Source organism: Acinonyx jubatus, chromosome A3, assembly GCF_027475565.1.
Source record: "Acinonyx jubatus isolate Ajub_Pintada_27869175 chromosome A3, VMU_Ajub_asm_v1.0, whole genome shotgun sequence".
In the NCBI taxonomy this organism is placed as follows: Eukaryota; Metazoa; Chordata; class Mammalia; order Carnivora; family Felidae; genus Acinonyx; species Acinonyx jubatus.
In genome coordinates, this window is record NC_069388.1 from 84,878,787 (window position 1) to 84,902,672 (window position 23,886).

The 23,886-nt window shown below is 40.6% G+C and overlaps 1 protein-coding gene across 17 annotated transcripts in view; it reads right to left on the reverse strand.

The window, feature by feature from the left end:
• Window positions 1–908: 908 nt before the first annotated feature.
• Window positions 909–23,886, reverse strand: part of AAK1 (AP2 associated kinase 1) — a 169,700-nt gene continuing 146,722 nt past the window's right edge. For 4 of the 17 annotated variants that reach the window (XM_027072282.2, XM_053200708.1, XM_027072281.2 and 1 more), the window contains 5 exons: window positions 22,445–22,546; window positions 21,323–21,424; window positions 19,814–19,924; window positions 17,968–18,078; window positions 909–8,021 (listed from right to left, as the gene is read on the reverse strand). In XM_027072282.2, coding sequence (XP_026928083.1) covers window positions 6,892–8,021; window positions 17,968–18,078; window positions 19,814–19,924; window positions 21,323–21,424; window positions 22,445–22,546 — 1,556 coding nt within the window. In that variant the 3' untranslated portion in view covers window positions 909–6,891. Of the gene's footprint in view, window positions 8,022–9,257; window positions 17,049–17,967; window positions 18,079–19,813; window positions 19,925–21,322; window positions 21,425–22,444; window positions 22,547–23,886 lie in introns of those variants that run through there. The other 13 variants (XM_027072291.2, XM_027072290.2, XM_053200711.1 and 10 more) reach the window with 8 other exon arrangements.

Sequence of the window (23,886 nt, forward strand, 5' to 3'; positions counted from 1 at the left end):
AAATGAATCTTCAGAAAAAGTAGGCACGTTTGGTTTTACTTATATATATTATACCATAACTCTCTGGATTCCTGGATCTTCTTTGAACCATTATCAGTTTGAACTCAGAACTGAACTCAGCCCTTTGCCAATTCTCCCTGAACGATGGATGTCAAACTCGTTAAAGCTCAAATGTTACTATTATTTTCTCAAATTTGGAGAGGAAACAGGCAGTTTCTCTCCCACAGTATAGATTTAGGAATTCTTAGGAATAACTCATTTCCCCCCAAGACTTCTCTCTGTGTGTGTACTTTTTAATGTTATTTTAATTCCAGTATAATTAACGTACAGTGTTCTATTAGTTGCAGGTGTACAGTATAGCAATTTTACAATTCTCTACATTACTCAGTGTTCATCATGGTAAGTGTACTCTTAATCCTCTTCACCTATTTCACTCAGCCCCCCACCAACCTCCCTCTGGTAATCACCAGTTACTTTTCCGTAAAGACTCTGGCTTTTTTGTTTGTTGTTTCCGAGACTTCTTTCTTTGTTATGTTAACGCTCGTCTGTCTTAAGGGATTTTTGTGTGTGTTTTTAAAGACTGAATATTGATGCCGGTCATATTCAAATAACATACTTTAGGAGCTCACAATAAAGTTTACAATAGCAGGGAGCTCTGTGGTTTTTCTAGCTCAATCCATATGGCCCCATTGTCTTGTATTATTTCATTTACGTCTCCATGGAACATCTAGAATGGAAAGAAGTTGTCAGGAAATAACAATGTTGGCATTGGAAACCTAGCAAACAACCAACGAACCAAAAGTTGTCCTTTGAAACTTAAAAACATAAAACGAGGCTTGCTACTATAAAAGGTGCTTATGGAGCCCTTCAATCCTAGGAAGATCTGGCTTAAGAAATAATACAAAATATAAATCATTTATTTTTATTAGGTCCATTTTAATAAAGTGTATAAGAGTTTACAACTCAAAAATTATTCATAAAAACTATCAGATACATAAGATAGATCACACGAAGAGTGCAATAACATAAATCCAATAGTCTGCAAATAAGAGGTATTGCAAAAACTGTTAAGATTGACTTTATAAATGTCTTTTTCCCTTCCTTTCCCATGTTCACAGCCCTTGAGATTGCATGCACATATTGTCTTCTGAGGTCTGAGAACTTCAGTATTCCTTATAGCTGGGTCGACTTCCTCATTCAGTCAACTCAGAATGTTTTGTCAGCAGAGAGGTTCGCCTCTTCTCCATGGAATGAGCATGGTCCTTGGCCTTTATTTGGTTTCTGTCCCCTAACAAATGGCATCAAACACTTTCTCTTTCAAAGGAACATCTTGCAGGCCTTGTGCTGTCTGGTCACTGTTGCCAGTCCAACACCACACGAGCCAAGGGTTCAGGTCAAACCCTACTGAGTTCCATCTTTGTGGATGAGACGAGCATGCTTACTGTGGAAACAGGCTGAGGCAATGGCTGATTTTCCCACCTTTATCTACAACAACTCCAGTTCTAACTCAAGAGTTGTTGGCCAATGGGACTAAATTTACTCAAGCCAGCTACCTACTGTCACCACTTGGTATTCTTTGGATGCCTTCATAAGGAGGTCTTCACACCATGGCAAAAAGCATGAGCACACACACACACACACACACACACACACACACACACACACACCCAGACATCGACACAGACACACACACCCTTCTCCATTCACAATCCTCAAATAGGGAGTCTTTGGTAGACTCAGAGAATACAACTGGATTTGCCATTTCAGAGTGAAAAGGCTACATTGTTTTCTCTCACTCCCAAAGTCTCACTTTAACTGACGTGGTTAAAAAGCATTTCTGCAATTCCTTGCCAAAAGGAATCAGACAGATCCCTTTAACACATATATGCAGTTCTATTACAACGCAATGCAGATAATATTGACTTGATTTCAAGAACAGAACACTGTTACTATAAACTCAAAACAGTGCCACCCATACTGAGACTGCTGGGAAATAGCTCAGACTCCATTTCTTAACAGAATTATAAATTACGGGAATCCTGGACTAAGCCACCCGTGTGCTGGTTAGCATTTAGCCATTTTTTACAAGCTATTCCAGAGTCCCTTCACACCTAAACTTGCCCCTGCATTCTGGAGCGCATTGGGCTTGTGTTAGATCATGGTGGAGAGATGCCTTTGGGTTGTCTCCAGAGTAAGGCTGGACTTCTGCCAGCCTTCCTTCATCTGTTCTTCTAGTCCATAAGAAATGGGGAAGGTGAGCCATTTCATTCTTATTTGGAATTATTCCAGTGTGGTGAGATTATCATAGGTTAGGCTGAAACTTAAGAAACTGTTTACAGTAACAAAGGCACATAGAAATTAACATGATCATTCGGTCCCACCTCTCTTTCATCCACTTATTGATATGGTCATAATAGGGTAATGTTAAGTGAGGAAATGAAGGGGTGGGAACAGGTACAAGGAAGGTGAGCCAAGAAGATTTGCAGGAATAAAGAAGCAGGAAAGAGCTGTGTCTGGCTGTGTCTTAGTGATAGGATCTTGGATACCACACGTGGGAGGCCTGTTTCCTAATAAAGGTCAAGGTACAAAGGAGGCAGTAGAACAGGAAGTCGGAGAGGAAGGTGGCACCTGGGGAATCAAGACACCGCCAGTGTGGATTTTCACATCTAAGCTGAGGCAGCTAGTTGTTTGCAGCAACATAGAATATTTATTTTTGTAGGAAAAGAACACAAAAACAACTCCCAACCAGATACTACTTTTATTTTCAAGCATCTTGAAACCCTTAAGTGAACTTCACAAGTTTGCAAATATTCTGATGGTTTAAAAAAACAAAACAAAAAACCCAAAACCCACAAGTAGTCGTTCACAAAGGGACTGAAAAATGAAGAATTTAAATGACATGATTCCATTTAAACTCTTCATGTTGCCTCCATCAGGCAGGATGGGAGGACTGGAACCCAGGAGTGACTGCAGGCATTTACAAAGCACTTCCACCTCCTCAAAAACTGCGGTCTTTCCAGCGGCTCTCCTATGTTTCTTTTATCAAAATAATCCGGGTTCTAAATTTCTCAGCTAAAACTGCACCTGTGTGACCAGCAGCCATTCCACAGTTGACTGGCATGTGTTTTCCAATTTCAGTTCCAAAGACACAGCAGAGAATGACATCTTCCTTTATGAAAGGCACCCAATGACTCCATTCTCATGCTGGAGAATGAGTTGGCTCTCACCCTTCTCCCGTTTCCTGTAAAATTCCTATTTGATAAAATGCATACAAACTATATGATCTATGTTCTGATGACGTTTCCTTATGGTATCAAATACAGCATGGTTCAATTTCTATTGTCAGATCACTCTGGCGATTATATTTATTTTAAATAAAACTGAGATCTGCGACTTTATGAGTCAGTGAAATATCCACCAAATAGCTGAAAACACTTATGTACATGTACTCTAAAACTTACTAAATCAACAACGGGCAAATAAGATGCCGATATTTTTCTTGAAAGTTTAGAAAGAAACGCTGGTCACCAGATTAAACTCAGACCTAATGTGGCCACGTGAACATGTACACACCAGTCCACACATAGGAAGTTTTCAACTCATTAATAATGAGTGAGCCCAAAATGAAATTGAGTTTAAGATCCAGGTTCCCTTAGGCTCTGCCCAGCATCTGCTTCCACATCAAATTTTGTTCATTCCACTTCCCAATCTAACAAGGACTGGGAGCCTAAAGGGTCATATGTAGCTCAAGAAACAGCTATGTTAAATATTTTCCACCACACATAGTAAAACTTCATTAATTTAATAGTGACTGTTAGTCAATTAACATAGATTCTTTAAAAGTTCATCAGTGCATGTTGTGGTTCAATGCTTTACATCTAAATATATTCTGGCTCATCGTGCTCCACTGAAATGAAAGATCACAAGTTCCCGCATTCCCTAACAAATGTGTAAAAGCAAATAACACATAAAAGTAGAAAGTACAGTATTTTGTTGACTATATATCTTATTTTTCTCTTTAATGTTAACCTGTTGCAGTATAGTTTTTGGAAACATGCATTTGGTACTAACTCAAAGCACCCTGAGCACTCCTAATTCCCTTAATGCTAAATTTTCTAGAATTCCAGATTCAGAATGGCCTCTGGCAAGAATATTTTATCTTTATTTTTTTAAATGTTTATTTATTTTGAGAGACAGAGAGAGAGAGAGAGAGAGAGAGAGAATGAGAGGGGAGAGAGAATTCCAAGCAGGCTCTGCACTGTTAGCATGGAGCCCGATGCAGGGCTCAATCCCACGAACCTTGAGGTCATGACCTGAGCAGAAATCAAGAGTTGGACACTTAACCGACTGAGCCACCCAGGTGCCCCAGCAAGAATGTTTAACCTTTAAATGATGCATTTACCCTATATGATCCAAAGATCAGTGCAGAATTTACTAGTTATTAGCTAATAATTAATGTAATTTAGTCAATTTTGATGCATCACTCAATAAAAACACAAAAGTAATTTGCATGTTTTTACATTCATTTCCTATTCAAAGAATGTATTTAGAGTCTCCACCCACAATAGGTCTCCAGTGAGAATAAAAAACATTGCAAGCCCATGCTTGACAAATGATTCAACTACGTGATAAAATCACCATGATTTTATCAATTTTACCTCGAGAGCTAACATGGCTACTTGATTAGGAAGAAGTGATCAAATAACCAAAGGAAAGACATTTTGCAGGGCTATTACAGAGGTAATCCTGAATATCTGGAAGAGTGAGTGAGAGCGACCTTCTCCTTTAAGAGTTTCTGACGGGGTGAGTACCTCCCTGAATATTCCTATCCTCTTAGCTCCTGCTTTTGAGGCCTTTAATTGATAATGGCCAAGGGAAGAGTCTGGGGTGCAAAGTTCCATATGCATTAGCTCAAACTACTTATTCAACTGAAAAAATGATTTTGCATCAGTTGTACACAGAAAAATCAGAAATAATCACTGGGAGAAAAGCAAACTTTTAGAGGGAACATTTCGCATTCCCCAGAGTGAAAAAGACTGGTGTGGCTGAAAACTCGGTGGAAAACCACTGCTGATAGCCCTGATCCAGTGCCAATGATCAAAGTTTATCTTTTAACATGGACATTTGAAATAGGTGGAGACTACACTAGAAAAAGTCTTGAAAAGTTGCCATTCATATCCTACCACCAAGACCCCTGAGCTTTAAATTTAAACAGTGTGATACCTAACCAACTGCAGTATGAGTCTAGCATTCTGGCTTGAATCTTGGATGAATTTCCAACTCTTTTACATCATTAATTTGGTTTGGTAAGTAACCCTCCCAACTTCTCCAGCTAACAGAGACATCACTAACATCTATTATTACAAGTAACAGGAAGCTTTTGGGTTGAAACATGGCCCAGCAGCTCTTTCCATTAAATTGAACTTCCTCAGCAGAAATCTTCCCATAGAGACACGAATTTCACCTTAAGGCACTATAATAAAGGGTATGAAAACAGCCGGGAATGAGTCAGATCTTTCCAGAAAAAGAAGACATTTCAAAACCACAACTCAGTCACCTACCTGGCTTCAACATCTACAGAGGACAGAGAATTGAAAGGTTTTCATGGCTAGCTGATTCAGCTCTTTTCTCTTCTTCCAAACTGACTTACATGTCTCAGATTTCTATTTGCTCAAGAGGCAGTGGAGAAAGAAAGCAAGGAATTGGAAAAAACAAATAAGGAAGCAAATCTAGTTTGTAGCCTAGTCTCATGATGAATTCCATAGTGACAGCATGGAGTGCTCACAGGTTTTTAAGTAGTTAATAAAATATTACTAACACCATATACCCAATGGTTAGAGCTGTAACAAGGTGCTCTTTTCTATCATTCTGGGGGGCGGGGAGAATTATAAAGATAATTAATTTTTCAAGACCATGTACAGGGAATTTGTTAATAGCAAATAGCACATTTTGGAGAAAGAAAAATCTATTCTAAAGCCTCAGTTGCAGCAGGATTTTCCTACACATTCCAATGAATTCAATTTTGCCACAAGAAAAGAACTAAATAAAAACAGGGCTCAGATCAATTAGGTCAGGAGACAAATGCCAGTAAATGAGTGATTGTGGAGGTAGGTATAGTATGACAGGATTTACCTAAAGGAAAAATGCTCCCTGTGCACACACACATGGCACACACATACCTGTGCACTCCTGGTGATTTAAAAAGCGTGGGCATGGGAAGGCTCAACACTGTTAGACATGAGCACAGATCTCTCATCTGTTTGCATTTCTATGTAGGAAAGGATCTGACACACGTTACACACCCACACTCATATGTGTGAGAGGCCAGCCTGGCTCGCACAGACTCAGAAACAGATCCAGAGAATCCTTGTAGAGTTGCTGGTTTTACAGGAATGATTAGTATCTGCAGGATCACACTTCCTTTTGATTTGCAGGATTTTTATCTTGCATTTCCTTCCAGAAATATGCCTTTTGCAAGAGCATTAAGTCAAGTCCTAAAGGGACTAATCTTGTGTCCTCCAATGGACATGACTCAGAACGGAAACTGCAGGAATAAACCTTGCAGTAACATGGCCCCTTTTGGTTTGGGGTGAAGTATTTCTGGATTCAAGCAGTTTTGGGGCAAACAAAGAAAGCAGAGTTCTGGGTGGAGGTGGAGATGGAAATGCCTGGAAGTCCAGAAATCAATATAAACAAAAGAAATGAGCATAACTTAAAGGGGTTTCAGTTAAGTATCACTGCAACGGAGTTTGTTGAGCACACAAGTTCTGCTGATACGTGGAACTGAAAGATAATAATTGGTGTATTTCTTGAGATAGGCTCAGCTGGGAGTGACGTGGTAGGTACTGAGGGTGGGGTAAAGACAGACGCCTAAGGCTCAGGTTATCGCTCCTAAGGTTTCTGCTTGCCTGATTTTGAAGGAAAGGGTGCTAAAGCAAAAGGATCTGCAGGTGGCAGCTCCATAGTCCTGGAGGAAAGGGGTGTGATGGAAACAGAGCCAGCTATCGACTGTTTGTTGGTCTGTGAAACAATTTTGTAGGCAGCAATGGGCTGGGCTTCTGGATTTGGCTCATCTTCTGGGCTATAGTGACGGGAATATTTGGATAAAGACTGGGGGCGGAATGGTTTGCCAGCCATGGGGCCTGAGACAGCTTCTTTCTGGGGCTGAGGTCCTTTGTTTCTGTCGTTAGGATGACCCCCAGGTTCCAGGGAGGATCCCCTGGGAGAGATGCTGTCTAGATGGTCTGCTGCTTGTACAGAATGGGAGGGGTGGTTAGACTGTTGGACAAAAGCAGCCATGGAATACTGAGCTCGGACGGGGGCATACGCTGCCCTCTCTAGGCCTGGGAGCAAAGGAACATCGTCAGTCTGGTTGAGGAGACTGGCCTGCACGGGCAACTCCTGGGAGGCGCTCTGGGCAACTGCTAATTCCTCCATGCTCTTCTTCTTGGTAAAAGGAGCTCTCAAGAACACGTCCGCCTCCTCTGGCTGGGAAGGAGCCACACTGCCCTTGGAGACAAATGGAGCTTTGGAGAAAATATCCATGTCATCAGTTGGAACCCTTGAGCTCCTGAAGGGAGCTGTGGCAAAAACATCTGGCTCCCCGAGACCATCAGTGGTCGGTTGTGTGAGGGCTTGGAACTGGTTCTTTCTTCCACCTTGGCCTGCTTTTGCTTGCTCAGTAGAGACTTCTGGCTGAGTGAATGGAATGGCTCCTCCCAGTTTCCCTTGCGGAGGCTTGCAGCTCTCATCCTCTTCTTCAGACTCCATGAGGAGAGGTCGGGACCCACTGCAGTCTAGCATGTCCCCCTCGAGATCAGTCCCTTCCTCTTCGCTGCTGTGGAATGAACTGTTGCTTGAAGGGCCATCTCGGGCCAAGTAGTCAGATTCTAAATTGTTCTGAGTTTTCACGCCAGGTACTCTGGAGGGATCTGGATACAAGGGAAGGCCTTTAACACCCGCTGAGTCTTTAAAGTGCTCTACAGTTATTACAGGACAGGGATTGGGCTCTCTCTGGAGACCTAGAAAAGCACAAAATGCAGAATTAATGCACAGATCAGTCCAACTCTCCTTGGAACATTTAACGGTCAACCCGCGGCAGAAACATTGTGGGACCAAATAATAAAGGTTGAAAATGGAAAAGGAAAAACAGAAAAATAAAAGTCAGGCAAGGAAACTGCACACAAACTGGAACACAAGCAATTACTATATCACATTTTGGATCATGATCGGCACAATGTACAGGAAAGGAGATGAAGATGTTAGGCACACAGACATTCAGCATAACTATGAGCTGCTCCTACTCGCGGGGCCAGACAAGGACACCTGCTCTACCTGGCACTGGCTCACGATGGAATGAAAACAAACCCAGTCACTCATGTCCACATACACCATGGCAGTTCTGCATTATGTAGAAGTACTGTCTGGGGACAAATGCAATTCAGTATCTGACATGTGGTCATCTGCTCCATGCTGCCTGTATCTGAGGACAGATTCCTCCCAAACCACCCCCCTCCCCGCCCCCACCACCACCCTGGAAAAGCAGCAGAACACGGCTGCTTGATAAATACAAGATTTACATCATAAGCACTACTCAAAGAGCACAAGAGTGCCCCAAATACCAATACTGAAGGCACTTTCTAAGGGGAGGAGACACAGTCAAAATCATATTAAATAAATCACCTTCAGCTGAAATTGCTCTGGAATTTTGTTTTCAGTCTTCTAAGTTACCAAAGATCTCCTCTGCTTAAATGAATCTATGATAAAGTCCTTTAGGCAGAAGGAGTAAAATACAAGGATAATTACAGAAATATTTGCAAACTCTAATCTACCAGTCTACTTCTATCTAGACAGAGGTGCCTCAGGGTGCTCTGGCTTTTAAAATCAAATAGACAATTATCAGAATGCAAGACAGCTTACCTTCCAAGAAATATTAGCAGGTTAGAAGTATGTCATTGGGCACATGTTAGCAAGAGGGCAGGAAAAAGGCATATGTAACTAAGCAAGAAGAATCCAGAGAAAGGGTGGTTGGGGGTAAAGATATCATTTCATCATGGGTTTCCCAACCCACCAGGCATTTGGTACAATGGTTTAGATTCTGTAGACGACTTGGAACCTCTGTACAGAGGTAATTCCATCATCCCCTCCCCACATTACCCTCTCCCCTTCCAGGCAAATCATTAGCTAGTAGAAACTTCTGCTAACAATTATCCCCTGCTAAGGTTTCTGCTTGAATTAAGCACACAGAACACAGCAGAAGCGGCATCAAAATCAGTTTATTGGGAAACCAGTCACTTAGAGGCATTACATTGTATGCAAAGAGATGTAGAGAGAGATCGGAACATTTCAGAAGATACGGTACAAAAATACTCGTTTCTCGGAATTCTATTAACTTTTTAGCAGTGCTTCTTTTTAAACAGCTCTGACCTTAAATATCGTTTTCAGAAAGAAAAAAAAAAGTGGGTGCCCCCCTCATTTTCTAAGAGTTCAAATGCATTCAGTGAATTCCTGATTAGAATCTTTAAGTAAAATTCTGTACTGGTGCCAAATGGCTTTCTGAGTAGTGTTTGAAGAATATGATTTTGAAGAGGATAAGTTTTTTCTTTGAGCGACAGCTTTAGTATGGTACCTACACGGTGACTTGAAAGCATTAGTCAGCTGACAGGAAGTAAACAGAACACCTTCTTTCTTGCATGGTCAAACTAATAATGGCATCATAGCCATCAATAATGAAAACTGAACAGTTTGACAGGAGTTGGTGTTTTGGGGAAATTTAAATTGAATTCAGTCAGATCAGTTTGTGTGTAGAGAATGCCAAAAAGCAGCTACCTATAGAACCAGGGGCACTTCGGATGCCTGCGGTCTTAGATTACATTTCAAGAACTATCAGGTACCAAGTAGAGATGCCCACAATCCAGAGCTGGACAGGATGGAAGAACATGCTTAACCTTTCTAGATTACTTAAAAAGTGGGTTCTTGGTCGACTGGAAACCTGGCACACTGGCATATTCTAGGATTTTGATGGTAATAGGAAAACTACACCTAAAACTTCAAGAACTTTTAAAAATTCACAAGCACAGTCACAAAACCCCTACAACATTGAGTTTGCAGGGAAAACTTACTTCCTGTTCTTCAAAACAAGGCCAGATCCATTTCTATTTTTCAGCATTCTTCTGCCTTCTAGGGTTGGAAAACTAATTTAAAGGATTTTCCTGAGAAGGCCAAGTCTCTTAACCTCTTCATTCTTTTTTAGAGAAGGTGTGGTGTGACTACAGCAGAGAGCAACTACCCTTTGCAGCTCTCCAAGCCGGGCATTCTGGAGACCAAAGAATGCCGGTGGGTTTGGGGATGCACAGATATCCACGCTCTCTCAGCGCAAGAAACAAAATGGTCAAGAGAAGGAGAGGTTCTAAATAACTGTGAGCAGAAGATGGACATTAAGTCTTGTTGGCAGTTACAGGTTCTTTCTGGAATATGAGTGTGTTCTAGTAGGGTAGGGAAAGCACATGTTTTCAAGGTGAACAGTCCTTGTAGATGAGGATGGCCTTGCACTATTAGGAAAACATGTTTGCAGAGGTCTGGCTACTAGCAATGAAGGATTTGCACTAATTTAACCTCATGTCTTGGCCCCGTTCCTCTGGTAACCAACCACGCATAGCAGATGCCCCATGACCACAGAGCTCAATGAAGTTAGCCCGTTGTCCCTGAGGGGCGGAGGGCTTAAATCCAGGACATGGTCCTACAGTCTGCACAAGGGTCTTTCATATCATAAAGCCTAAAGTAGGGCATTTTGTTCTCATTCCCTCAAACTGTGTTATGTCTCTTTTCACTGTGGGTTTGTGCGCTAAATTAAGCAAGAAGGCAAGACACGCTTCTTTTTCTTGCTCTCATGTAGGGCTGTGTGCAAAGTTAAGGCTAAGCACACTTTTTGAAACTTCTATCAGGGATAATGCCATTTTAGTCTATTTTGAGGCTCCAAATTGTATAGATTTCCCTAAGAGTTCATATGCTTGACAGAGTAGGAAAGAAGTCCCCAAAAGTATCTGATGACTTAGCAACTCTCCTCACTAACTGCCTATTAACTTCCAAAGCAACCATCAGTGTTGAGTGATTTGGGGTACGTTTACCCTCGGAATTTTATCTGATGAACATAGTGAGAGGGTCATCAGAGTGCTTTCAAAAAAATCAAAATCTGAAGACTTAAATTTTAGGCTGGATACTCTTTAGTGCAAAATATCATGCACAATCCAGAATTTTTCTTTCCTCCATACTACAAACTGAAATAACAGGTACAGGGAGTATCAAAGACCTAATTCTTGCTAAAAATGGAAAAATGAAGACTTGGGGAGTACTGAGAAACCTTCTCATACATTTAGCAAATAGAAAGCAAAATATCCCTTCATAAGAACGTCAGAAATGCAGCACCAATTGCAAGTCACACTCTTGGAGCCAAATCAGGGAATCAAGAGGTGTACATCAAATTAATAATTTCCACGACCTTTTAGCTTCGATAATAAAATTAAGGGTTCTACCATATGTTGTGCAGTGGCATTAAGACCCATGACTGGGGAATAGGGATTTGATGGGAGCCAGCATGGGCCAGTGATGCCGTGCCTCTCAAGCCAGTGGAGCAATTAAATGAGATTTCTCCCTGGGCATAAAGCTGCTGTTGCCAACATAAAATGTTTAATTAAACTGGCCTGGGTATATTAAAGATTAAATTAGAGGAGGATAGCTGCAAATCTGTGCTCCGTTTTCAAACCCGCATCTCGTCATATCAAATGCAGGCTCACGAGGGTTTTATTCTCCCTGACTCCATGGTAGCCATGACTCATTAAAATGTCCTCAGCAGGTGTCCGCACTTTCCTTGTGCACAGCTACTTACTGCCACTCAACAATGGGTTTAAATCCTTTGTGCAAAAGTAGGTTTTCAGATTAGGAAAACAGCAGCTATTTTAAGTTATTTACATCTGTGAACATCAGGCTCCTGGTTGAACAGATAAGTCTTTATTCCCCTGTATGTTTACATAATAAATTGTTTACAGACTTTTTTTATACAATATTTGCGTAGCAGTGTTTAAATTTCATATTTTTACTGTACAAGGTAGCTTCGTGTACCTCTGCTTTGTCTTCTTAGGGAGGACATGATAAAGACCTGTGGTAGATATACAACCATGTGATAAGGCGGGGGGGGGGGGGGGGAGGTGCAATAGGGTAGAGCAGAATACTCACAGGAAGAAGAGTAAGGTCAGGATACTACCATCAAAGTGAGAACCAAGGAAGTGTCTTCCATTCAAGCAACTACCACCATTTGGCAACTCTGCATAAGTTAGCATTACCCAAAGAAACTCCTTCCTCCACCTTGGTGAAAGGAAACCCGGGATAAACAAAGTAGTATCTTGTTACAGATTATTTGAAATGGAGGCCATCTGGGATTCATTTTGACTGAAGAAACCCAAGTACATCCAACTTCAGGAACATGACTAGGGTGGAAAATGAAAAGACTAACTTTGTGTTGGTAAAATTATAGTCTCCAGAGAGGAATAAAAGACAGTTTTATATTATCTGGAGTGTTTCAGTAAAGATTTCATTTTAAATATCCCTCTGCTAGTATCTCTGTTCTGCCCAGCAGCCTCTAATTCACTTAATTCAGTACTTTGGGCAATCCTATCATTTTTGTCCCCAAACTAAGTTAGTGGCTACATGAGCCTGGTAATCTTACAGCCAGAGAAAGTTAAAGACTCCTGGAAATTTAGACAAACATCATCATGGGAGACTTTACTTTGGCCCAAGATACCTATAGTGTGCATTTATTCAGGTGAACTCAGATCCCTCCATACTTCTGGGCTGAGGTCAACCCAGAAGGTCCTCCCCTTCCCATACAATTGCTGAAGGCAGACTGTTCCTGACTTGGGGAAAACTGTGTTAGTTCGAATCAAAATGATCAATTACCTGTCAGCAGAGCAGGAAAAGAGTATTATAAACAAAACTAATTATTTCATCTTGAGAAAATTTTTCTTGAGTTTGTTTCCCTGTAATTATTAGCAATCCAAGTTCTATAATTCTACTTCAGAAAGAGCCAAGTCCAGTATCAAGTGACACTGAACAAAGTGACAACCTCTTTCAGAGGTATTTTAAAATCCACATCTTTCCATTTTCTAAACTACTACAGACAGGTGAAATTATGGAAGTTCCCTTATTCAGAGGATCAAGGAAATTAAGAATGATAGTTGTCGCTTTCCATTATAAGCTCCTCTCGGGAATTTTCTGTGGATTATTCCTTTTACTGTCTTTAATAGTAACCACATTTCATCTGAGGTGGGTGGGTGATTTTGCTAAATGTTACCCTAAACCAGGAGTCATGGAAAAAGATCAAGAAAGAGATGCTTCCAGATGCTGAAAGCAATACTAAATGGATAATAATTCAACTGATTTTCCTATACCTTATTACCTTCCTTGATGGCATTTCTAAAGAGAGGAGTTTCAAAAATAACTTAAATGATGGCAGCATCATTAGAGTAAGGATTAGCTTCCCAAGTAAAACCAGATGCCTTTGAATGGAACAACACTCAATTAGCTGTCAAAATTCTGGTATGTCTGCTAAAGAAGTCATTAATTATGATCATAGTTAGAAGTGTCTATTTAAACCTTATCTCCTTCGAGTCCCGTGTTTTTAGAAACACTGGGACCTGAATTTGGTGATCTAGTTATTTGAATGCTTTAAAGAAAAAAAAAAAACAAAAACGCCAACAATTTGTTATGTGTTCTGGTATAGTTACTACTCTTACACAGTTGGATTAAAGCAAATCAGAAACATATGCTTATAGTATCTGCGCATCTTTAAGTGTCAGATCACTGATTTTATGTTTTAAAAGAAATCTTCTGACACTGTTTTGTTGGAATAGGTAGGGTGTGTGAGTAATATTAAAAAAAAGAATCTATGTCCCAAACTGTCCAGTAATGCAGGCTTCTATTCAGTTAACCAAGAAAGAGCAACCCAAGTTAGTAAAAAGTCCATTATAATTCTCTAAAATGTAAATACTGCTACAGTAACAGTAAGAGCTACAGAAGGTAACTGAAGAACATCCGGATTATACAAATCCTTCATAGTCCTTCCAAAGCATAATAGTATGTACGTAGAAGTCTAGAATTCCATAAGCTTAAAGACCATCTAGTCCAAACCCATCATTGTATAAAAAAGGAACAATAGCTCTTAGAGGTGAAGAGCCTGCTGAAGGCTGCTTGGCCAGTGACCGGAAAAGGTCAGGGAGAGATCCCAGGTGACCTGGCCTGTCCTGTCCAGGCCTCTTCAGCTGGCCCGGCCTCCGGTTCCATGTGAAATGAAGTGGATGGACTAGAGACTGGTCTCTCCGATCCCTCTTGTGGAGTTCGTATGTCTACCAGTTATCAGCATACCTCACTCATATCAAATAAACCCTTTTAGCTTAGGGATGAAGCTATAAACTAAGGGAGGTCCCATTTGCTGAGTCACTCACATGGATACCTTGGCAGAAAAATAGTTCTTCTCTATGAGGCCCCATTCCTAAAGAACAAACCCAAGATGATTTCATGTCATTATCTCCCTCAGACTTCCTCCATCCAGTCTCTGGCTGCTAGTCTGTTCATTTTCATTAACAGTCTCCATTAAGCTTTATTGAGCCAGATGACTAGATAATATATCTCAATGTGATTACGGGTAATACATGAAAGGAACAATTTAGAGATACCTAATTTCTAAACTGTACTCTTCATGGTTTCAATTAAATTGAGAAACTAGATATTTCATTATATTTCTAACATGTATATGTATGAAAAAAATCAAATTGGAAAACATAGGCATAAAACATTGTTCTTATTTAAAAATAAACATTTCCTTCGTTAGATTATACATTCTTTCTATGTCCAGGAAAAAGAATACAGTTTTGATCTTCAGTAATATTCCTGTCCACAAAGGTGCAAACCGAGTCCCATTTTCACTGCTATCCAATCATGGAGAGCTCTTCAAAGATATCTTTTTTTTTTTTTTTTTCCCAGCAGGAAGGTGGTGCCTCCCTCAATTTTGGAAATGATCCATTATCCTAATAGAGGGCTTTACTTAGCTCATCTAGTTTCAGCTGGCACAGGAAGTATTTAAAGTCAGGAGGAAGATTGAAAGATTCAGACTTTTCCTCCGCTGCCTTTCAAAGGCTGCTCTCACATTTCTAGGGTCAAAGCTTGACCTCCAAAGTGCAGTGTTTTGCAGGCTGTTGTTGCTGCTCAACTCCCCCCCCCCCCCCCCAACTAAAGTGCAAACGTGAGGAAGGAGAAACAAAAGTACTAGATGGAGAAACAGGCAAGTGGGCTTGGAATTTTATTTGTACAAATCTGATCAACTAAGAGTTTCCCTTCTGATCATGGAAAACGGCACTCGAGGAAGAGAACCACAGTGGGTTGCTCTGTGCCCACCTCTTTTTCAAAAGGGCAATTTTATAAAATTGCTTTCTGTGTAAGGAAAAAAAGATACACTTCAATGAGTAAGTACATATACAGAGGGTGACCATGAGGCATGTTGTCATGTCAGTGCAGGGTCCTTTATTTATTTTATGAACAATATTCTAAGGTTAGTGAGGAACTACGCTTTGTTTTGTTTTTTAATCTAGGAAGCCAAGGAAAACCAACTGAACATATTTCATTGGCTGCATCCTTCAGTTCCAACATCAGAGAGAAAGAAAGGTAAGTAGCCAGAGTCAAATTGTGCCCAGCTTGTAGGCACACTTATTTCTGATTATCTGAAAATAAACAACATGCTTATTCTACAAAGACAGAGGACCTGCTGAAAGCTTAAAGCAACACACAAGTCTACTCAAAATGATTCCATATGTTACACTGTAGGATTGCTGTGTAGTTATACAAGGGAAAGAGGTCAAAACCCTGTACAGACACCTGATATCAGACTTGAAACGCCAAGTGGAAACAGAACTATTCAGCGTCTTCATTTATACACAATTTACAATATTTGATTCAAAATAAAAATCACAAGAAAAATACATCTGTTTCTGCTACAATTCCTTCCCCTCCCCCATCCACCCCCCAGTGAAAAGTCTTCTAATAAAAGGTATCATATTACCACCATTGTCTTGTTTTGGTCTAATTCTGAGATCCCGGCTTGGGACAGTTAACATGAAAAGGAATGGCAATACTTGGGTTTTATATAATGTACACATTTTATCCAAGGATCTCAAGTACTTGCAGTCACGTCTCCAGATCTGAGAAATCACGGTTCAATGGAAGCCAGAATGCTGGATGAATGCTGGGCAGGTTGCATGGGGTGTAAAATCCCTTGGCTAAGTCTATGATCAAACAAGGTCAAAGCTGGTTGGCTAGAGCTGGGCTCAATTTCTCTTTTCAAACATATCCCATCCGTCAGTCAGTTTTACCCTCTCTTAAATCACACACTCATCTCCAGGCTACTGCCTAGAGTTAAGACCAACTGAAGAAGCCATGTCCTCATGATAATGCAGCAGCGTAAAAAGCAAAAACAGAGAAACACATTCATCAGCATCTGGCCAAAGGAGACAGGGGTTGGGAGGACTGGTGTGGGAGGCCATTCCTAGCAAGAATGAGACAAAGGTGTCAGTTCACTAGTTTCAGTTACAGTTAAGCTTTTGGTGGAGTTGATTCCAGCAGAGGTGAAGCTCATGGCATCTAGCGCTTGATTTAAGATAATGCTATTGAAGAGGGGTAATGAGAAAACACAGCAAACTAACAGGGAGGAACTGGCCAAGGAATATCTGGAGGGCCAAAGTGATTTTCTTTCCTTATCATTTCTACAGGAGAAGGCAAGGGGTAGGAGATAAGGGCTGGAGGGCCCCTGATTAGCAGATTTTTTAAAAAATCATTTTTCTTATAACTCCGTAATGAAAATGTATATTACGGTATGAAGGTTACAGAACTGCATCTGCTACTGGGTCACGGCTACAGGTCTATGAGCTGATCCACCAGCAGTAAAGACCTGGCTAGGTTGGGAAGACTGGACTCAGAGCTCCCACTGCTGTTTCTAGAGTGCCCACCTGGAAGCGGAGAAATAGGAGTTCAGTACAAAACACAGAGGGTTAAGGTTTAGATGTGCAGAGCAAGCAAAGGAGAAACAAAACAAAACCCTGGAGAAGCAACAATTTACATCTGCAAACTCTTACGTGTTGATTTTTAAACATATGAGTCGGATATGCACCACCTCCCACCAGAACTTCAGGCACTGTGTGCACACCATACCACAGGCAGAACACCTTGCAGAGAGGATGCTGTTTTCAAATGCCTATACATTTTGCCTGAGAACTGCTGGCTGTACACTAACTTCCTCATGATATCGACTCATCTCCCTGATAAAGTAAAAATCAACAGCTGTTGCTTTGGGGAAAAATCTGTTATTAAGACCACTGCGATAGAAACATGCTTTAAGAAATATAGAGATGGTCCCATGGTAATTCAGTGTCTCATGGCACATTCAAATGGTTATAATCCATCAAAGAGGAAAAAAGATGCTCCACAAATGTCCAAAAGATACAAATGATATCAAAGCACCATGCTTAATCTCTTTGGGAAGAATATTTATTATAGATTATTCAAATCATGCTAAAAAATTTCAGTGCTTTTTTTTTTTTTTAATATATGTATATATGACTTCAGGTTTCTACTGACTAAAGGTCACTTTATTTTTGGCTTGATACTTTGTAAAACCGGGTTTTAGTCAAAGAGTTAAATACTTTTCTTCTCTCTGAATAAACACCACAGTGACGTTTTAAGGTAACTACATCTCCATCTGTATCTGTGTCTCTATCTTATACTGGTCCAGCCCCAAGGCCTGTCATTACCCCAGTTCCCTTCACTAAGTGTTGATGCTTTCTTCCCTCTTGCAGATTAGGCACATTACTATTTTGTAAACAGCTGTGATGCCAAGTTCTTCTCTTTTCCCCATTCTCTCTTTCTTACCTTGTGGGTTTTTGGTTATCAATACAGGAATAGGGTCAAACTCATCTTCTGCCACCTTGTCCGAGCCCTCAGGGACATCAAAACCTGAGATGAGATTACTATCTTCTGCAGCTTAATACAGAATGCAAGTACATAAGCAGAAACAACAGAGGCAGAGATTAGCAAATGAGAGAACATGTCAGAGGCATAAAGTTCCACCTATACAATCACTGTTGTTTTTGAAGATGAAAATGCTTATTTTCATGAGTGGAAACAAAGGTAGCAAAACTGAAAAATAGGGAAACAGAAAAAAAATGGTTTCAGGCTGGCCATGTTAAGACTTTCATAAATGATTAGGGAGAAGGGTTATAGAATGATCTCTACTACCATTTTAAGACCTTTAATTGTAGTTATTGTGAAATCTCTCTTCAACGTCAGTAATTCACAAAGGCACAGGAATTAGTCATTTATCTTCCTTATTGAGCAAACAGGGGCCTGACTAACAAACAATATTCAAGAAACTCAAAGCTAGGGGCAGGGGGGAGGTAATTAGTAGTAACTGCTGTATACAAGGCAAACAAAATCTTTCTGAAAAGACTTGCTGTCCTATGATTGGGAAGAAAGACTTTCTGACAACTCTGATGCCTCAGGGAATGTTGGGGCCCAAGATCACATGCAGATTTCAAGCAGAAGTCTGTTAGATATCCTTCTCCATTTTGATAAAGACTATCCTACCAGCACAAGCGCTAGCTGAGCACCTATGCTGCAAATGATGCTTCTCTGTAATTACACATTACCGCTGACACACTCCTGCCAGACATAATTGGTTAAAAACACATACTCTATAAAAACATAATCATTTTAATGTTGTCAAGGGTAAAAACAAAACCTCAGCTCTTACCACTGCAAACCATAAACTAATTTTGTTTTGTTTTGTTTTGTTTTTTAAGTAGGCTGTATGCCCAGCGTGAAGCCCAATAAGGGGCTTGAACCACAGCTTTGCGATCAACACCTGAGCTGTTATCAAGAGTTGGACACTTAACTGACTAAGACACCTGAGAGCCCCAAACTAACTGTTTTTTAGTCATCTCAGGGAGGCTTACTTCTTGAATTTCCTTCAGAAGAAACTTACATTGTTCCTCTTCTATATATGTGCTCCTTCCAGAAAACCAATTTCACTACCCAAGTACAGAAAGAAGGTTAGTGAATGCCTGCATAGAGTAAACCAGGCTCTGTGCCTCTCACTTCTACGAACAACTCACTGAAAAGAGCCCAATTCAAGCTACTTCTGTCCAGGAGCATTTCACACCAGTATTAACCCAAGAGTAAGAAGTGAAAATGGTAGATCAGAAAGAGAAATCTAGTAACCAATCATGACTCAAAATTCGAAACTTTTATAAGTTCAATCTTTGAAGACTGACTGTGAGGACTTGGCCTGCTTCTTTAACATAGCAATCCCTACTCAAAAACTTTAAATCGGATTTGATGAAACAATTTTAAGGTCTCAGGCTAACAAGTATCATATTAATTAATAATAAAAGGGAGTCAGTGGATAGTCAACGCAACCAGCTACATGCGCGGACCGCAAAGGTATGTAGCTCTGCCTTTAATGGAGACCATGGACTATGTGCATTCCAGGAGACTGCCAGAAAGCAATGCCTACACCAACCTGTTGTCTAAGCCTTATTAGGTACTCTTCCTGAGAGGGATTCTAACACAGAGGCTAAGAGTACAAACTCAAGTTTTCCATATAGAGGAGGGGGCTAAAAAACTTCACTGCCAAAGACTTTTGGTAAGAAAAATTCTCAGAAATCATTCAGATCTCCTTTAAGGATACACGCGCCCCAGAGGACAGGAAAGCATTTACCTTTATGGGCTGGAGCGGATATCGCTATGGGGGCAAACTCTTCCAGCAGGTCAGTAGTAGGGTTAGAAAGCAAGGAGCAATCAATCAGGGAATCTTCCCCGGTGAGAGAATCTGAGTCCAGATTAACAGCATCCCAGGTCAGTGATGGCATTAAATGGCACACACAATACCATGAGATTAGATCTTAGCCTTTAAGTTACGGCATTTACATGTTATACATATAAGCCAAGGCGAGAAAAGAAAACCAAAAGTAACATATTAAGCCCGCCGAATTTTCATCTATAGTAAGATATATTTCTAGATTCTCTTAACATTAACATATAAATATGGAATAATTCTTTGCTCAGAGGTTGCTGGGTAAGCAAGTATGTGATTTGGATGCCAATAAAACTTTAGCAACTTAGTTCTCAGCAAATGCTATTTGGGAAAAAGGACTTTGCAACTAAAGAGTTTCATTTAAACTTTCCCTAAACATTTATGGGAAAAGGTACTATAGGATGAAGTATCTAAGTTGACTAGGAGGGGATTGTCCCTGACTTATTATTAGCAGAATATGACACGGTTAAACAATACTTTCTAGAACTCAACTAGATCCCCATTTGAAACAAAACAATCTTGCTTCTTACTAGTATTCTTTAAATTTGAATTGCTCCTCTGGACACATGACTTTCACTTTTAGTTAAGGAACAGAAGGAAGGCAAAATTCAGAGTTCAAGTATTTTCACATACAAATTGCTCTCTGGGAAAGTTTTCTAAGAGAAAACAGTCAAGTACGCACAAGAGAAAGGAACCGCATTATCTTTTATGTTCATTTTCTTTCCACTTAAAGGTAAGTTTATTTTCACAGTTCCTAGACTTCCAATGGTTTCTGTTCCAAGTTAGAAAATCAGACTCTTTTACCAAGGTTGACTATGGACTCGATAAAAATGCAGGTTATCAACTCTGTGTTTATGGGCAGTTGAGGAATTCTATTAAGAGCGAATTTTGAAATTCGGGAGAAAGCAATGCTGAATCCAGGGGAAGATTTCAACTCTGCCTACAATTTAACAGCAAACCAGCTATCCAGGATTAAAGCACTGTGCTGAGGACAGAATGTCAACACACAGAGCAGTAGCTCCGTGAAGTCACTGACACGGTTGTATAGAAAGACTGAACAGACACCTTAGAGGAGTTAAGGCCATCCTTGTAGCTCAACAGAATTCTTTGGGGAAGGAGGTGGAGGGAACCTGCCACCAGTGAAAAGAATCTTGAATAAATAAACACTGTAACCAGAGAAAGCCCAAGGACCACTCTATAAAGAACATGGCTCCAAAAAGCACTCTGCTCTTTAGCAAGGAAACACGTCACTAAACAGCGAGAAGCTGGGGCTGTAACCATACAGAGCATCCATTCTAGGAGGAACTAACCAGGCTGCAAACTAAGCCCAGGATCATCTGCTACAGGTGGAAAGGCTGGCTCCGAGGGCCACAACAATGACCAGTCCCTGCAGCTGCAGGACACCTGACTGACCTGTGCGGTTCGAGGTCACAGATTCCGTCTGGGATGGAAGGCGCTGGGGTACCGGGGGCTCCAGTCCCGGTATGAGACTCTCAACAGCAACATCGGCTTTTTCTTTTGTGACGGAGCATTAAGAAAGGAGAACAGATGGTAAGGGAAAAGGAGTCAAAACGTTCTTCAGACAATTCTGTGAAGGCTTCCTTCTACAGGTGTCTAAAATGCCAGTCTCGGGCAAGATGGACAGCATAGTAAGTTACTTTATTTCTGCTGCTTTGAGTGTCTGGGCTTCACTGATTGAGCAGGCATGTGCAAGGTTAACCACTATAACTAGTCTTGGTGAGTTTCAGTTTTCACAGATAAATGTAGAACACGAGTCACCCAGCAGATTTCTTCCATGTCAGAAGACATAGGCTGAAAGGCACCATAGTATCTCCTGGTAATTTTGCTTTTCTTAAGGGATAAACTTGGGGGCAGACATCCTCTGTGCCTGGCGAAGGTAACTAGTCCATTTGAAATCCCACCCCATGATGTGGCCGGGAGGTATTCTGCACTGTGTCACATCCCGCAGCTGAAGGCCCATCTCTACAGGGTCATGGCTTTCCTGGGTTCAAGGACTATGTGCCCTGGAGTACAGGGGCCCTGCACATCTTGTAATTCATGCCTGCCTTGCTGTAGAAGCACAGGGAAATACCAAACTGAGCAGACTAAGCCCCTGTCCCAGACTCTACTCATGGGGCTTCACCACTGGGCAAGTGTTTTCTGTTTCTGATACGGGGCACATACAGAGGCCTTCTAAGGAAGAATCTGCTAAAGGTAAGGTCCCAGCTTGAAAGCAACTTCTTTCATCAAGCTTCTGTAATTAAATGTGAATTTTTCCATTCCTCCTCATTCATAAGAAATTCCTTTTGGAAATCTCAGGCTATCAAGCAAAGCAAAAATAACAGTGTGGTGCCCCTGGAAAGGCAGGGAAAACACTTCATTTGGGGCGATAACAAATGAGATTAAAGGAGGCTTTGTGGCATTTCCACTCCCCAGCAGGGCCATTCAGTAGGGATCTGTTAACCAGGTAGTTATCATTCTTGAAACAGACACATAGATCATGCAGGGCTGAAGAAACAGAGATGATGACTTTACCAATTACAGCATCGGAAGTGCTACCAAAAGGGTCTGTCATAGGCAAGAGGTCAGGGAGCAGGAGAGAAGTGTCAGGAGATTTGAGTCCCTCAATTAGTTTTTCTAGGTTGGGCAGAGAGGTAAAGAGAAAGCAAAAATGCAGTGAGATATTAAAGCAAGCTGAACATTTACCATTTTCTATGCAAACACATTTTGGGGTCAAAATTTTGTATAGATTCATCACAAAAATAAATACTGTTAGTATCTTTTACTGTTAATCACAAATAAGCTTTCAAAGTTCAAAGTTTAAAAATGATTATTTCCCCAACTGAGGTTCATTTTGTAAGTCATTCAAGATACTTCCCTAGGTTTGTTTGTTTTAAAATTTGAGACATAGGAGTGCCTGGGTGGCTCAGTCAGTTAACCGTCCGACTTCGGCTCAGGTCATGATCTCATGGTTCGTGGTTTTGGGTCTTGCAGCAGGCTCTGCCCTGGCAGCTCAGAGCCTGGAACCTGTTTCAGATTCTGTGCCTCCCTCTCTCTGCCCCTCCCCGCTTGTGCTCTGTCTCTCTTTCTCTCTTTCAAAAATAAACAGTTTCAAAAAATTTTGTAAAAAAAATAAATAAAATTTGAAGTATAAAAATTTACCCAAAGGATACAAAAATACATATTCGAAGGGGCACATGTACCCTGACATTTATAGCAGCACTATCAACAGTAGCTAAATTATGGAAGGAGTCCAAATGTCCATTGACTGATGAATGGATAAAGTGGATGTGGTTTGTGTGTGTGTGTGTGTACACATATATACACATACATATGTATATATGCATGTGTATGTATATATGTATATGCATATGTATATATGTGTGTATATGTGTGTGTGTGTGTGTGTGTGTGTATATATATATATATATATATATATATATATATAAACAAACAATGGAATATTACTCAGCCATAAAAAGAATGAAATCTTGTCATCTGTAACAACGAGGATGGCATTAAAGTGTACTATGCGAAGTGAAATAAGTCAGAGAAAGATAAACACCATATGATTTCATTCATATGTGGAATTTAAGAAGCAAAACAGATGAACATAGTAGGGAAGACAGAGAGAGAGAGAGAGAGAGAGAGAGGCAAACCATAAAACAGACTCTTAACCATAGGAACAAACTCAGGGTTGCTGGAGGGGAGGTTGGAGGGGGATGGGTTAAAAGCGTGATGGGTATTAAGGAGGGCACTTGTTGTGATGAGCACTGGGTGTTGTACATAAGCGGTGAATCCCTAAATTCTACACCTGAAATTAATATTACACTGTATGCTAACTAACTGGAATTTAAAACTTGAAAAAAAAAATTTTTGAGGTATAATTTACACTGAATAAAAGTCAACAATTTCAAGGGCACAATTTGCTGAGTTTTGACAAATGTACGCACTCATGTAAGCACCACTGAAATGAT